General features: G+C 35.7%; 2 protein-coding genes across 3 annotated transcripts in view; one reads left to right on the plus strand and one right to left on the minus strand.

The window, feature by feature from the left end:
* Nucleotides 1-4,872, plus strand: part of LOC110448484 (N-acetylated-alpha-linked acidic dipeptidase-like protein) — a 48,195-nt gene extending 43,323 nt beyond the window's left edge. Inside the window, exon 12 of the mRNA XM_021494747.1 lies at nt 1,506-4,872. Within this exon, the coding sequence (XP_021350422.1) occupies nt 1,506-1,674 (169 nt within the window). The 3' untranslated portion in view covers nt 1,675-4,872. The remainder of the gene's footprint in view (nt 1-1,505) is intronic.
* Nucleotides 4,873-7,983: 3,111 nt separating this feature from the next.
* Nucleotides 7,984-14,970, minus strand: part of LOC110448485 (cohesin subunit SA-1-like) — a 39,942-nt gene continuing 32,955 nt past the window's right edge. The window contains exons 31-34 of one of the 2 annotated variants that reach the window (XM_021494748.1): nt 12,928-13,047; nt 12,093-12,303; nt 11,720-11,758; nt 7,984-9,098 (exon numbers count right to left, since the gene is read on the minus strand). In XM_021494748.1, the coding sequence (XP_021350423.1) occupies nt 9,072-9,098; nt 11,720-11,758; nt 12,093-12,303; nt 12,928-13,047 (397 nt within the window). In that variant the 3' untranslated portion in view covers nt 7,984-9,071. The remainder of the gene's footprint in view (nt 9,099-11,719; nt 11,759-12,092; nt 12,304-12,927; nt 13,048-14,970) is intronic. The other variant, XM_021494749.1, reaches the window with a different exon arrangement.

Consider the following 14,970-nt stretch of genomic DNA (forward strand, 5'->3'; position numbering starts at 1 on the left):
GTAGAGAATTACATTCGATTACTGAGATGGCTGATCTAAATTCATCCACAGTATTGGCCGAGACAATAGAGGCAGGTAGAGAATTACATTCGATTACTGAGATGGCTGATCTAAATTCATCCACAGTATTGGCCCGAGACAGTAGAGGCAGGTAGAGAATTACATTCGATTACTGAGATGGCTGATCTAAATTCATCCACAGTATTGGCCGAGACAATAGAGGCAGGGAGAGAATTACATTCGATTACTGAGATGGCTGATCTAAATTCATCCACAGTATTGGCCGAGACAATAGAGGCAGGTAGAGAATTACATTCGATTACTGAGATGGCTGATCTAAATTCATCCACAGTATTGGCCCGAGACAGTAGAGGCAGGGAGAGAATTACATTCGATTACTGAGATGGCTGATCTAAATTCATCCACAGTATTGGCCGAGACAATAGAGGCAGGTAGAGAATTACATTCGATTACTGAGATGGCTGATCTAAATTCATCCACAGTATTGGCCCGAGACAGTAGAGGCAGGGAGAGAATTACATTCGATTACTGAGATGGCTGATCTAAATTCATCCACAGTATTGGCCGAGACAATAGAGGCAGGTAGAGAATTACATTCGATTACTGAGATGGCTGATCTAAATTCATCCACAGTATTGGCCCGAGACAGTAGAGGCAGGGAGAGAATTACATTCGATTACTGAGATGGCTGATCTAAATTCATCCACAGTATTGGCCGAGACAATAGAGGCAGGTAGAGAATTACATTCGATTACTGAGATGGCTGATCTAAATTCATCCACAGTATTGGCCCGAGACAGTAGAGGCAGGGAGAGAATTACATTCGATTACTGAGATGGCTGATCTAAATTCATCCACAGTATTGGCCGAGACAATAGAGGCAGGTAGAGAATTACATACGATTACTGGGATGGCTGATCTAAATTCATCCACAGTATTGGCCGAGACAGTAGAGGCAGGTAGAGAATTACATTCGATTACTGGGATGGCTGATCTAAATTCATCCACAGTATTGGCCGAGACAGTAGAGGCAGGTAGAGAATTACATTCGATTACTGAGATGGCTGATCTAAATTCATCCACAGTATTGGCCGAGACAATAGAGGCAGGTAGAGAATTACATACGATTACTGGGATGGCTGATCTAAATTCATCCACAGTATTGACCGAGACAGTAGAGGCAGGTAGAGAGTTACATTCGATTACTGGGATGGCTGATCTAAATTCATCCACAGTATTGGCCGAGACAATAGAGGCAGGTAGAGAATTACATTAGATAACTGTGCGTGGGAAAAAAGAGTATTTATAAGATGTCAGTATCTGTCTGTAAGAGAACAGGTTTTGGCTTGAGTGTGTGACTGTACATAAACTTAGTGATAGTTTAACTATTAAAATTTTACGTTATATGTTTCTTTTCTCTTTAAAACAAAATGTTCCGATAAGAATGTATAAATTCTCAGAAATGATTGTGATATATTTTACAGGAACAGTGCCAGTCTACTGTACGAGACAGACAATCAAGGCCAACTGACGGTCATCAAGGAGATGGCTGCCCTGTCCGAGTCTACGGACGACTGGACAAACTTTGATTGTTTACTAGACTCATTCTCTAATGCATTAAAACAAAGTATAAGTATCCTACAGCTGAGTTAGTGATCGTGGTGACCAGTGGTCAGTCTACATTAGTGACAGTGGCTGGACTGTTGGTCAGTAAAAGAACATTCTGATACTGCTGAGCTAGTGATTGTGGTGACCAGTGGTCATCTTACATTAGTGATAGTGACTGGACTGTTGGTCAGTAAATGTAAATTCTTATACAGCTGAGCTAGTGATCGTGGTGACCAGTGGTCAGCTTATGTTAGTGTTACTGGCTAGACTGTTGGTCAGTTTAAAGTATATTCCTATACAGCTGAGCTAGTGACCGTGGTGATGAGACATTGGTTCATCACATACTTCTTACATGCAGCTTTAAACAACGTTTGACCAGTGGTCAAGAAACATGGTGTTCCTTAGGTCACTTACATCCTACTGCTTTATTGTCATTCTCATCATCGGTCAAGAAAAAGTATTTATTGATGGTACTTCCAACAGCTTTACACACATTTTGACCACTGGTCAAGAAACATGGACTTGATGTTGTTCATTGATGATAAATCTTACAGCTTTATTGACAGTTATGACCAACGGTCAAGAAACATTGACATTGGTGTTCGTTGATCATGCTTCCAGCAGTTTTGGCACATTTTGACCATTGGTCAAGAAACATTGACCATACAGTGTTAATTGATGATACATCCAACAGCTTTAGTAACATCCTGCATCCGTAAAGAAACATGAACTTGAGTTCATAAAGATTACATCCATGAAGCATTAAAATGAATTCAGACCATCGGTCAAGAAACTGCAGCATCCATTGATGAAGTCATTTTAGTCAGTCAAATCACAGCTGACCTACAGTACTATTTAAGGGCTGAATGGAGTGGTCAGTTGGAAATATAATTGAATGGTGTATTTATGTTCTCCTCTGACTGTAAACTGAGAGAAAAAAATCTCGAGCCATTATTCTGTGAATAATGTGATGACAACCATCATATGAAATTTGGTCCAAAATATCACCTTAAACATACTTCTAAGAACAGAGATCTTATGAATTCTAAATGATCTCAAGAGACTGTCCCATGCCATTGTTACAATGATGCATCCAGTATGTGCTGTTGTTATTGTGATCATAAATCATCAGTACATGTGTCGTCCAAAATGTTTACAACGCTTGCCAAAATATTCCTAAGTGTATTCTACTTGTTAATTTAAGCATCAAACGGAGGTCACAAGCAGATATGGTGTCATCAGTGTGAACTCAAGAAATCCTCATATTTTTAAAAATCTACAAAATTTGAACCAATAAGGTGTAAATGTGTACATGTGGAATGTAGCTATGGTGACTTTATAATGAATTCATGTGTTTTAAAATTTCTACAAGACAGAAAATATGAACCAGTTAATTATAAATGTGTATCGATAAAGCTATTGGACTTTATGATTAAAGTCATTGTATTATTCTTACTTAAGTGGGAAGTGCAATTTTGTAAGTAAGAGTTTGTGTAATAGGGCTGCGTTTTTTGCATGTTCGTATGACAGTTCTAGATTTGAGGTGGAGCTTCCACATCTAGATTCCGTGGTTTATTATCGGTTTACATGTTTCGACTAGCTACGTTAGCAGTCACCAGAACTGGAGAGCCGTCGATTGACTGATGACAGCTAGGCTAGCTAGTCAAAATATCCTTGGTAGTTTTTGTTTTTTGTACATTTTACATGTTTGGTGTAAACCGGTAATAAACTACAAAATCTCGATGTGGAAGCTCCATTTTATATGTTGCCTTCCATGATGGGGCTCTACTGAATTTCATTGGGTATCCATTTTGGATTCCTATCTACGACTATAGACAACCCGGACATCGGTTCTCTCTCACTCAGATAGGAGTCCCATTTCTTGTTCTAGATCTGGTAATGAAATTCTTTTGTTTCCATTTTTCCATTACGCATATTCTTTTTTTTCTCTCTAAAAAATTATTTGAAACTTTAATTTAATTGATTTTCTTGAAGTATATATTGAAATGCATCTCAAATATTATCAGATCTGTAAGAAAATGTTCTTTAAAAAACATTTCTCATTTTTAGATCTGTTAGCGATGGTATATTTGTTTAGAAAAATTGCTTTATTAGAATTTCTTGTCCTCAATTACAGAATGTTTTTGAAAATCATCATAAAATCTGAATTTGTAATCAAAATATGATTTCATCGTTATAAATAATCTCGCTATTTTGTAAGTTATATTTTTCATTTTTTTTTGCATGATATTTAGGAATAGGTGGTAATTATGTATTTTTGTAAAGTATTTGTTGTTCAAACTTGATTATTACCAATATCAAATATGTTTGTATTCAAAATCTAGTCAGATTCACAAATTGATGAATATAGATATATGTCGTGTAAATACTACTTTGATTTAGAAATATACCGAAATTTGTAAATAGCTTTAAATACTTTGCTTTATATTTAAATTCAAATTATCTGTTTAACATGAATTTCAGGTAAATAGATTTGTTGAGGTGATTTGTGCTACGATTTGTTAGTCTTATTGCACACAAATGTAAATACATTTGCTTTATAACACGAAACTTGTAATGAGATTTTCATTGTAATTCTTCAGAGACTTGGTAAAATGAGAAATTCACTCTAGTTTCATAGCTTTCAAATGAAATAGAAAATTTGACTCATTTAAGATACTATATCTAGATTTGTTATTTTCCAAATCAGAATTTTTTGAAAGTGTATTAAATAATGGTACTGCATACTTTTGGTCTATGTTAACCATATTGAAACCAAAACAAGGTATTGTTTTGTAAAAAAACATCCAAATGTTCTTGCCTGTAAAATGAAGCACGTTTGCAAGGAGACTGACTTTCAGTCAATATGTTTTTCTTGTTTGAGGACTTGAGCAAGTCTTATAAGATCCTGTAGACTTGCTCAAGTCAATATATAGACATGAAAAGTTTGTAATTTACGATAAATCAACAAATTTTGTCTTTAATGTACTCATTTTACAGTTTCCAGACAATTACTCCCAATCTAAACCCCCTGACCAATAAATGGAGTGATAGCATAGAAATACTTGGGTCTTTGAAAAGATTTGCATAATCATAATATGCTTAGCATACTTCTTGGAATGCGATTGACTTGCAAAGCAGAAATGGTTCATTGAATTTTTGTTACCATCAAATTTTTCCTATTTGCACCATTTCTGAAATGACATACATTCCCTATTATTATTTTTTTTTTGGGGGGGGGGGGGGGGGGTAGTTTACAGGTTTTATGATTTGAGAAGTAAGAGGTATGGATGAATGCATGCATTTTATTGGAACTGCATGATTTGTTTTGTTTTGACAACACAAATACCTGAACACATGTTTTGTAAGGTGAAGTGCATGCATGCTCATCAGAAGGCTTGAGTGATATGTCATAAGAGTGGAATTCATCGTCAGCAAAGATCTGTCAAGGACTCAGAGGTTTTGTGAGAGTGGAGATTATGCTTATTAGAAATCTGAGTGATATAAATGTGGAATTCATGCTCATTAAAGATCTGTGAAGGATTTTGAGGTTTTCTGAGAGTGGGGTTTTCTGAGAGTGGAATGCATGCTTGCTGAGAGTAGAATGCATGTTTACCGGAAGATCTGACTAGGATTACTATAGGTTTTAATACGCGAGTTGAGTCCAGGCTTGTCAGAAGATCTGACACAGGTTTTGTGAGAGTTGATTATGCCTTCCCAGGAATTGATCTTATGCATGATATGTCTTATCATTCATAAAATTATTTATAAATCTTGCAATTATTTTCATTTAAGTGTTGTTTTAAACATACACTCTAAATAGTGTTTCACTAAAATTTCTTCCACCTTTACCAATATTGTATAAAATGTATATAATTTATAAATGGCAAAGGCTTAAAGTTTCAGTGTTTATTTTCCAATTTCATTTTCTCACATGTCTTCCATAGGAGATGCTGACTGAATTCCAAATTTGTGTATTTTTTTTTTTTTTTTTGACACTGATTCAATTCAACGACATGGACTTTGTAGATATATAATCATGTTGCTGCGGGACTGTAGCTTTGAGGTCTGATCGTTTTAATTTTATTTCGATTTTTTCCATTATTATTGGACCAATTGAAAAATTTCAGAATAAAATATCAAAAATTTCAAAATAAAATTAAGTCGATCGGACCTAGAAGCTACAGTTCCCTCAGCTAATAACGATGTAGTTCATTGTTTTGTAGGTTATTTTTGTTCTCTACATCCTCATCTATATCATGTTGAAAACTTTTTAGCGTTTAACAAGTACACTGCCACCTCATTGTTTCATTAACAAGCTCAACAGATTTTGATTAGGAAGTTGGTCAATTTACCTCTTCCTTAAAGGCCAATGAATCTTTTAGTTCAACCAAAACACTGTCTCAATAACCCATTCACCCCTAAAGTCACATTTGAACCTTATCAAAGACTGGACAAGTCCAATTTAAATATTCTTTTATGTAGGGGTGAATGGGTTAAAAGCAAATATCATTAAAGTTGTCACTGTCAAATCAAATCATTGTCCAGCCACATTTCTGTCCTGTTACCACATCAGTTAAACCTGGATGGATGACGAGGGGCAATTTAAAAAAACAACAACACTTTGTCCCTAAACAAAGTGACTGGATAGTGGGACAACCAGGTTACTTGGGGTCTGGATTAGAAAGGCTCGGATGTAGATGCTGCTACCTATTCATGTGATGTAAATACCCATTTCTGATTGGACAAGATTTGTGGCATGTCAAGTTGTCAGCATGCTGATGATCTGTTCCCTCTTATCTTTGTCTTTGATTCACTTGCTACTATGTTCAACATAGCGATGATTCATTGGACAGCTTCCTTCAGAGAGATGTTTTACTTCAGGGCATATTGACATTTATCTGTGCCAACTGGGGAATAATGACCTTGATTTTGGTTGGTATCACAATTTTTGGGTTTGGCAATAATCAATATTCACTTCATGACATCAGTAACATTATTAAGAATTCATATTTTTCCATTGACATGGCACTATTTTGTGTCTGGTTAAATATCTGCTAAGATGTTTGTAATAGATTTCACGATATATGTATCAGAATAGAATATTTAATATTTGTTCTGACGAGTCTTTAATAAAATGTATAAGTCACCATTTGCTCATTTCAAAACAAATTAAAAACATTGAAAGGATCGACTTTGTTTTGTTTTTATTTTTGGTTATCATGGGGTCTTGTAAGATTTCTCAACAATCTGATGTTATACTAGGTATAACCTGTAAGTTTAGGCACATCATTTTCATACGCCTGTCAAATTTGACGGAAGTATTATGGTATGGGGTTGTCCGTCCGCCGTAAACTTTTGTTTGTCTGGCAATCTCCTTCTACATTTTTCGATCGATCTCTTTAAAACTTGGTATACATTATAATCATGATATGAAGTTGTGTCTCCTATGTTTCAGTGAGGTAGCACTATAAAGTCGGCATCAGTTCCGCGCTATCACAAGGAGACAAACACGAACATATCGCAGCCTCCCAAAATACACACACATACACTACACGCATGCATCTTGCACACAGGGGAGGNTTGATTTTTTGTCTGGAGATTTTCTCCTACATTTTTTATAGCATGTCAGCTAACCACTCTTAGAATGATGCAGATCTTATTTCAATGTAAGAAAGTATATAACACTATATGGCATTCGACGGGCGTATATTGTTCCGACCCAGGGTACTCTTGTTTAATAACAAACAAGTTAGTGGTTAGTCTTCAGTGTCCTTTGCTTTGCATTTTCCTTCACAAGACTTCCTACTTTCTTTTGGAGTCATTGTAGGGGAAAGGTTCAGAGTTGTGCTGAAAATTGCAGGTGTGGACAAGTAATCGGGAGGACAAAGCAATTATACCGTGAGGGAGGCAATCTTTGCAGAATAAGGACTGACAATTCAGCCTGTCTGAAGCCCTTACAGATGGGAGAAGGTTATGCCTTGCTTATCATACTTATGGATAAATGGTACCTCACTTACTACGGCATGCACCTGCATTCTGTAAAAAAAATAATGGAATGGCAATTTGATTATGAACTGATTACAAATTTAAATCGTTGATTTTATTTTAAAATACATTTTATACTAAGGGAGATCACTCTAACCCTGATGTATATATTTTAGACTGTAAAACACAACAAAGCTTCAGTTCTTAATGGAATGGCAATTTGATTAACTGATCTCAAATTTAAATTGTTGATTTTAAAATATATTTTATGTTAAGGGCAATCACTCTAACTCTGATGTATAACATGAATTAGGTACCTTTTATTTATTTCAGACTGTAAAACACAACACAGCCTCAGTTCTTTGCATTACAACATTTTTATTCAAACATATTAGGAAAATATTCAGTCATGAATCACTAGTGCATCTAACATTCATACACACATTTAAAGAAAGGGATTTATGCAACATACTAATATTTTCAATAAAATCAAGAAATTTGATAAACTATAAATAAAATAGAATTCAAAGATAATAAATTGCATCCCCTTAATTGACAGAAATTACAATGAAACAATTTGACACATTATTAAAATGAGAAAAACGAGATAAAAATATTGAAATTTTGCATGAAGTTTAAACTTTCAGGGTCTTTTTCTTTTCTTTAATTTCTTTTTATTTGTCATCCTGTGTTAGATGCATATGAATTAATTTCATTACAATTCTAGGAGACCCATGTCAAATATATAAAATCTACATACAACACTACATTATTTTATTTCATTCAACAATAAAATTACCAAGTACCATGATGATAAAATGTAAGTAAAATTGCACAATAATAATGACTAGATTTAATTGAATTCTGTTACAAACTTTGAATCAAGTAGTACAGACATATAGAACAATAAACAACACTTTTACACAACTGTAGGACAAGACACGGACAAAGTTTAACAGTTATTAAACCAAGTTATATTTCGCAGGTTTTCAAATTTTTTTAGGCATAAAACCCCCACAAATTATACTTGAGGTACATCCTGGGTTAAAGGATGCAATTCCCTCATGGTGATCTGTAATAGATCACTATCCTTAAAATACAACACAATCAGGACTTTGTTCCACATATTTGAGAATATTTGGTCGTTTACTGAGGAGTTGTTATAATTGGTTTAGCACTTTTTTTCCCCCATCGTGATCTTGAATTTTTCAGACGAACAAGACACAGGTTTTGACATTGAGAGTTACAACTTGAACATCACTGAAAATGGTTATTTCTGTGGAAGTCTATTTCCAAGTTGTTCAAAACAGATGGTTTTCCGCACAGCGTTATTCTCTGGTTTTGTGTAGACTGTAACTTTACATCGCGTCTCACATGTGATATGATGGTGTCCCACTGAACCCTGCCTTTTTTCCAGTTATGGCCAAAGCTGCCCGCAAAATGTTGCCTGTCATTCAAAATCCAGGGTGGCTCATGTCCGACTGAGAAAACAAACAGGTATAGAGTTTAAAGGTTGATTAAAGTTACAATGCAGCAAGGACGTGAGCAAGAAAATTAGTCTAACAGCTGAAAATGTACACACCCATACATATGTTGCCAATAACACAACCAATAATTAAATAAAAGACCTAGGGACCAATCTCGACCAGCAAAAGCGACAAAAGATGATAATTGTTGTGAAAAAAAGAACCTTAATCAGTAGATTTCGTCAGCAGGCAAGTGAAAATTAGTCTCCACTTTCCTGTGCAAAATTTTCAAATGAATACTACTACAAAATATTTACTGCAAACAATTGACAGGCCAAAAAAAATTGTGTTTGTTAAAAAGACATTGCAAAAGGTTATTTAATGTATATGTACTAGTAGACAAATATATGATGAATTTTAAACATTATATTTCTTATTGGAGAAAAATCAGGCGAGTGGTATTTGTCAGAATCTGCATAAAGTAGGCTTAACTAGTTCATCGTGAAATTGAACAACCCTACTGGATATTTTTTTCTAAAATCTGTGAACATTATAAATTGCTCATAGACTGGCATCCATGAAGGTAGAGTTACACATGGTTGCTATATAGCACACATGCAGTCAATGAAATAGCTGTGGGTCAATTTAAGCACCTTGGCTTAGTCACTGTGATAGAGCAGGTATTGATGTCCGAGCTTGTAACCGGATAAATGTCATGTAAACCCAATTTGTGCTAAATTTTGACTAAGTACCTTTACAGTAAATCACTAGGTAAATGATACAAGAGGCCCAAGGGCCTTAGCGGTCACCTGAGTTATATCATAGGTACTGGTAGCTTTATTTTATTGTTTAGATGTGATGTGGAAATCAGCATGTAAACTAAGTGAAATACAATACTTGTCATGTCATCAAAGGATAAGAATTTGAAAATATTGGTAAATGTTCCCTTGGGGGCCCCGCCCTGGCCCCAGGGGTTGGGGTAGGAATCCAAATTTTACAATTTTGTAGCCTCATCTACCAAGGATGATTCTGACCAAGTTTGAAAAATATCCATCCACTGGTTCTTGAGAGGAAGTTGAAAATGTAAAAAGTTTACGCATGACGGACGATGACGGACGGAAAGCGATTAGAATAGGTCACTTGAGCAAAGCTCAGGTGACCTAAAAAGGAGGAAAGGAAAAGGAACACAATCAATCTGAAAAGACATGATATTCATGATCTACAACATACACGGATAAGTTCAGTTACATTTTTACATGCTCAACAACTTGGATTGGATGACAACATCTTACACATTCACCAGATTTTCTTCAATGATAATCGCGCTGTGTTCCATTTGTAGTGCTCTGCGTAACATCCCATGCATGTTAGACCATTTAGCTAACACCCATGCACAGACAATCCACCATAAGATATATCATCTTCCTCATGCATTAAGTATATAATATCATGTCAAACCTAGCCCAAGATTAGCATTGCATTCTAAGTCTATCTCAAACCTTGCCCAAGATTAGCATTGCATTCTAAGTCTATCTCAAACCTAGCCCAAGATTAGCATTGCATTCTAAGTCTATCTCAAACCTAACCCAAGATTAGCATTGCATTCTAAGTCTATCTCAAACCTAACCCAAGATTAGCATTGCATTATAAGCATTGCATTCTAAGTCTATCTCAAACCTAGCCCAAGATTAGCATTGCATTCTAAGTCTATCTCAAACCTAGCCCAAGAATAGCATTGCATTCTAAGTCTATCTCAAACCTAACCCAAGATTAACATTGCATGCTTAGTTTATCTCACACCTAGCCTAAGATTAGCATTGCATGCTTACTCTATCTCAAACCTAACCCAAGATTAACATTGCATGCTTAGTTTATCTCACACCTAGCCTAAGATTAGCATTGCATGCTTACTCTATCTCAAACCTAACCCAAGATTAACATTGCATGCTTAGTTTATCTCACACCTAGCCTAAGATTAGCATTGCATGCTTACTCTATCTCAAACCTAACCCAAGATTAACATTGCATGCTTAGTCTATATCAAACCTAACCCAAGATTAGCATTGCATGCTTAGTATATATCAAACCTGGTCTTAGATTAGCATTGCATTCTAAGTCTATCTCAAACTTAACCCAAGATTAGCATTGCATTATAAGCATTGCATTCTAAGTCTATCTCAAACCTAGCCTAAGATTAGCATTTCATGCTTAGTCTATCTCAAACCTAACCCAAGATTAACATTGCATGCTTAGTCTATCTCAAACCTAACCCAAGATTAGCATTGCATGCTAAGTCTATTTCAAACCTAGCCTAAGATTAGCATTGCATGCTTAGTCTATCTCAAACCTAACCCAAGATTAACATTGCATGCTTAGTCTATCTCAAACCTAGCCTAAGATTAGTATTGCATGCTAAGTCTATCTCAAACCTAGCCTAAGATTAGCATTGCATGCTTAGTCTATCAGCATCTCGATCTGAATATTGAGCCAATGCTATCCACAAAGTACCCTATGCTAAGTCTATCCCGAGATTATCATTCCAAGTCTATCTCTGGAGTATCATAACAATATCTAGAATATCTCGCCCACAATATTAAACAAAACCAATTTCCAAGGTATCATGCCATGCTGGTTACCTGAGCCATTTGTTGAGGAATAGCTGGAGCCTGTTGCTGCTGCAATGTTTGAAATCATTTTCACTAACACAGAATAAAGATAATGATTTAAATACATGCTTACTTTATACAAGTATATCCTGGTTTCATAATAACCCCAGGGCAAATGGTGAAGGGTCCTCAATATGTTGATACCCAATTCTATCGTAACCCTTGGGCTAGTCCAAGGAACCTATATGCTTACTTATGGGTCATTTTTATGCAGAGATCCATAATTATAGTGATCCTTGGATGAAAGGTGACTTACGCCCTATATTTATTTACTGAAGGCTCTTCTATATGCTGGTATCTGTTGTCATAGTATTTCTGTAATGAAGGGGACCTTTTTACTTACTGAAGGGTCTTCGATATGCTGTGATCCATCATCATAGTAACCCTGTGGGGAGGGATGGACCTGGGCCTGGTACTGGCGATGGTGTGCAGCCCCAGGGTACTGATGGGAGGGATGTGCAGGAGTGGAGGCCATCATTTGGGGACTCTCAAAATCGTGGATACTGGCCTCCTCACTGCTCTGGTCGGTGTCAATCTGAGGAGTACCAGGGGGCCTGCAACAAGGTGTGTCATACAATATTAGTTGTACCTTAACTATTTCACCCCTGAGACACATTTGAACTCTTCCAATTCTGAGGTTAGAATAGTCCATTATGGAATTTCAGGGGTGAATGAACATGTTGTCAATGGTGGAGGGAAAACGTCTTTACATAGATGTATACTTATGTCATGAATTCCAACACTTCAGTATTTAGTCATGCACACCTCAAATGTCAACTAGAATGAAAGATTTCAAAGCTTGATATGTTATGATTTTTAACTTCCACAGAGAAGTCTGTTTCTGAAATGCCATAGAAATGTATACATCTTTACCATTATTCATAAATGAAATGATCTGTATTTAGTTTTGACAAAATACTGTATACCAGCAATTTTCGCAGCAGTTAAATTTTCCCCTTTTTTGGCTCTCCGTTATGAGACCAGTGCGAATTATCATTACAACAAACATTTGTAAACAACATAATATACACAGTAATTAAATGCGAACGGCGAATTACGAATTAGGCAAAACCGGATTTTACTGGTGAAGGGCGAAACAATTTCCTGGTTTACAGAACCAAAAGGTAAACAAAATATTGGTATAAAAGTTGGAGTATTGGAATAGTTGGTAGACTCACAGGTTAGAAGGCGGTCTCATCCTGCTGTAATTTGGTTCCATCTGTCGCTGTAAATCTTGTTGCTGTTTCTGGGCATTCATCCAGGACACTTGGGACATTTGACTCATACCAACGTTACCGCTGTAAGGTCAGAGGTTATAAGTATAATTAAATACCTAAGGTCTCTTTCTCTATCATTTGAGCTTTAAACTTCTTTCAGTTGGCATTCATAGGCAATATGAATTCCAAATGTACAAAGGCAAATTCCATGAAGTGTCCTAGCAGTTCATGTTGAATTTACCTTTGTCCAGTTGGAATTCATATTGCCTATGAATGCCAGCTGAAAACAGTTCAATACTTATATCAATTACACTGAATTTTATTCAGCATTTATTTCAAATAGTGTATGTATGTATCATGTATGCTTGTTCAATGAATAGAACAACCATCGCCCAGGGAGGGTCAGTGGTATCCAACGTAACAGATATGATGTTGGCGATGATGACGTCAGCAATCAGTCCATGGCATTCATAGCCTACATGAATGCCAACTGACTTTGGTACGGTTATAAAGTGGCAATGCCATAAGATGGTAAATGTATTTAAATCATTTAATGCTTTATTTCTCATTCATACAAATTTTCTGTTTGACATACAGTGAGAGTCTAACAGTCTATTGCTCAAATTTGTGTGAGACAAATAAACCGTGTAACATGAAACAACAACAGTAAACATATGAACGTTCATGTAGAATAATGAATGTTGTTTGACAGTTGTAAACTATATGTATATTTTCGAGGGATACCCATAAGTCATAGATGTACGATACATTAGCTCGTTACTTGTTCGGCATTGATATTTCATGCAGAGGTCAACACTGATAAAAAAATATATCTATTTAACAATAATACCCATCTTATTGGTAACAAAAAGCGCTATCACAGGAAGATGAATAATTTAAAGTATTTCTCCTATTTAACTCTGTACAGCTTGAGGTGGTCGGGTGGCACAATGGATAACACACTCGCCTTTCACCAAGGCGGCCAAGGACCGATTCTCCGATCATACAGGAAAAGGTATGGGGTCATCTGACCGACCATGTTTTCTCTCTCTTCAGGTACTTCGGTCAATCCTCCCTCATTAAGACTAAAATCCGGGCCATCAAGAGTGATTAATATAAGTTACAAGAATTTGTTTCATAATTGTTGTTAAATAAATAAAGTCCGTATTATTTTAAAATCTGTACAGCTGCAAAATATACATGTATGCATAGCTAATTAAGAACGATGATAACCTAGGAGAATTTACTTTCTATTACCTGTTATATATATATATTTTATAATACCTTGTGACACTGTCTTCAGCAGTAACCTATGTATCACTACACAAATACACACTTCATCATCAATGAACACACACCTGGAAACTACACCTGTCCATTAAAAGGTATTCAGATTGGCTGACTAATGATAATTAGCATACACTGAACATACACCTGGAAACTACACCTGTCCATGAAAAGTATTTAGGTAGGAAGACCTATAAAGATAATTAGCATACACTGTCCTTCCAAACACTGATAGTGCATTCATATCATGCTTTGATTTCTTCCCATGATAAGTGAGTTAGAGAAAATCCAACCTAATTAGACTTATTATTGGAATTTATTTCAAAAAGTTATAATAATCATAACTAAAAACGTTTATTTATTTATTATACGTTATTACTGTTAACCAAAAGTTCAAAATTTTAGAAAAACTTTTTGACTGTTGGGTAACTTTAATTAATCCTCTACATGTAACAACCTCAGTGGTTCCAGTGGTCATCAATCAAGTTTACAGAGAACCAAAAAATAATTCAACTTTAAAATGATGTTTTGTATTTAATAAAACTTCATTTTCCAGGACACACATACTTGTACAGTAGAACCACCAGTCTGGACACTTCAACTGTGGGGTTCAGTAGAGCCTTTTCAGTCTGGACACTTCAAATGTGGGGTTCAGTAGAACCTTTTCAGTCTGGACACTTCAACTGTGGAGTTCAGTAGAACCTCCTTATTCTGGAC

The sequence above is a fragment of the Mizuhopecten yessoensis genome, unplaced genomic scaffold, assembly GCF_002113885.1.
Source record: "Mizuhopecten yessoensis strain PY_sf001 unplaced genomic scaffold, ASM211388v2 scaffold4083, whole genome shotgun sequence".
In the NCBI taxonomy this organism is placed as follows: domain Eukaryota; kingdom Metazoa; phylum Mollusca; class Bivalvia; order Pectinida; family Pectinidae; genus Mizuhopecten; species Mizuhopecten yessoensis.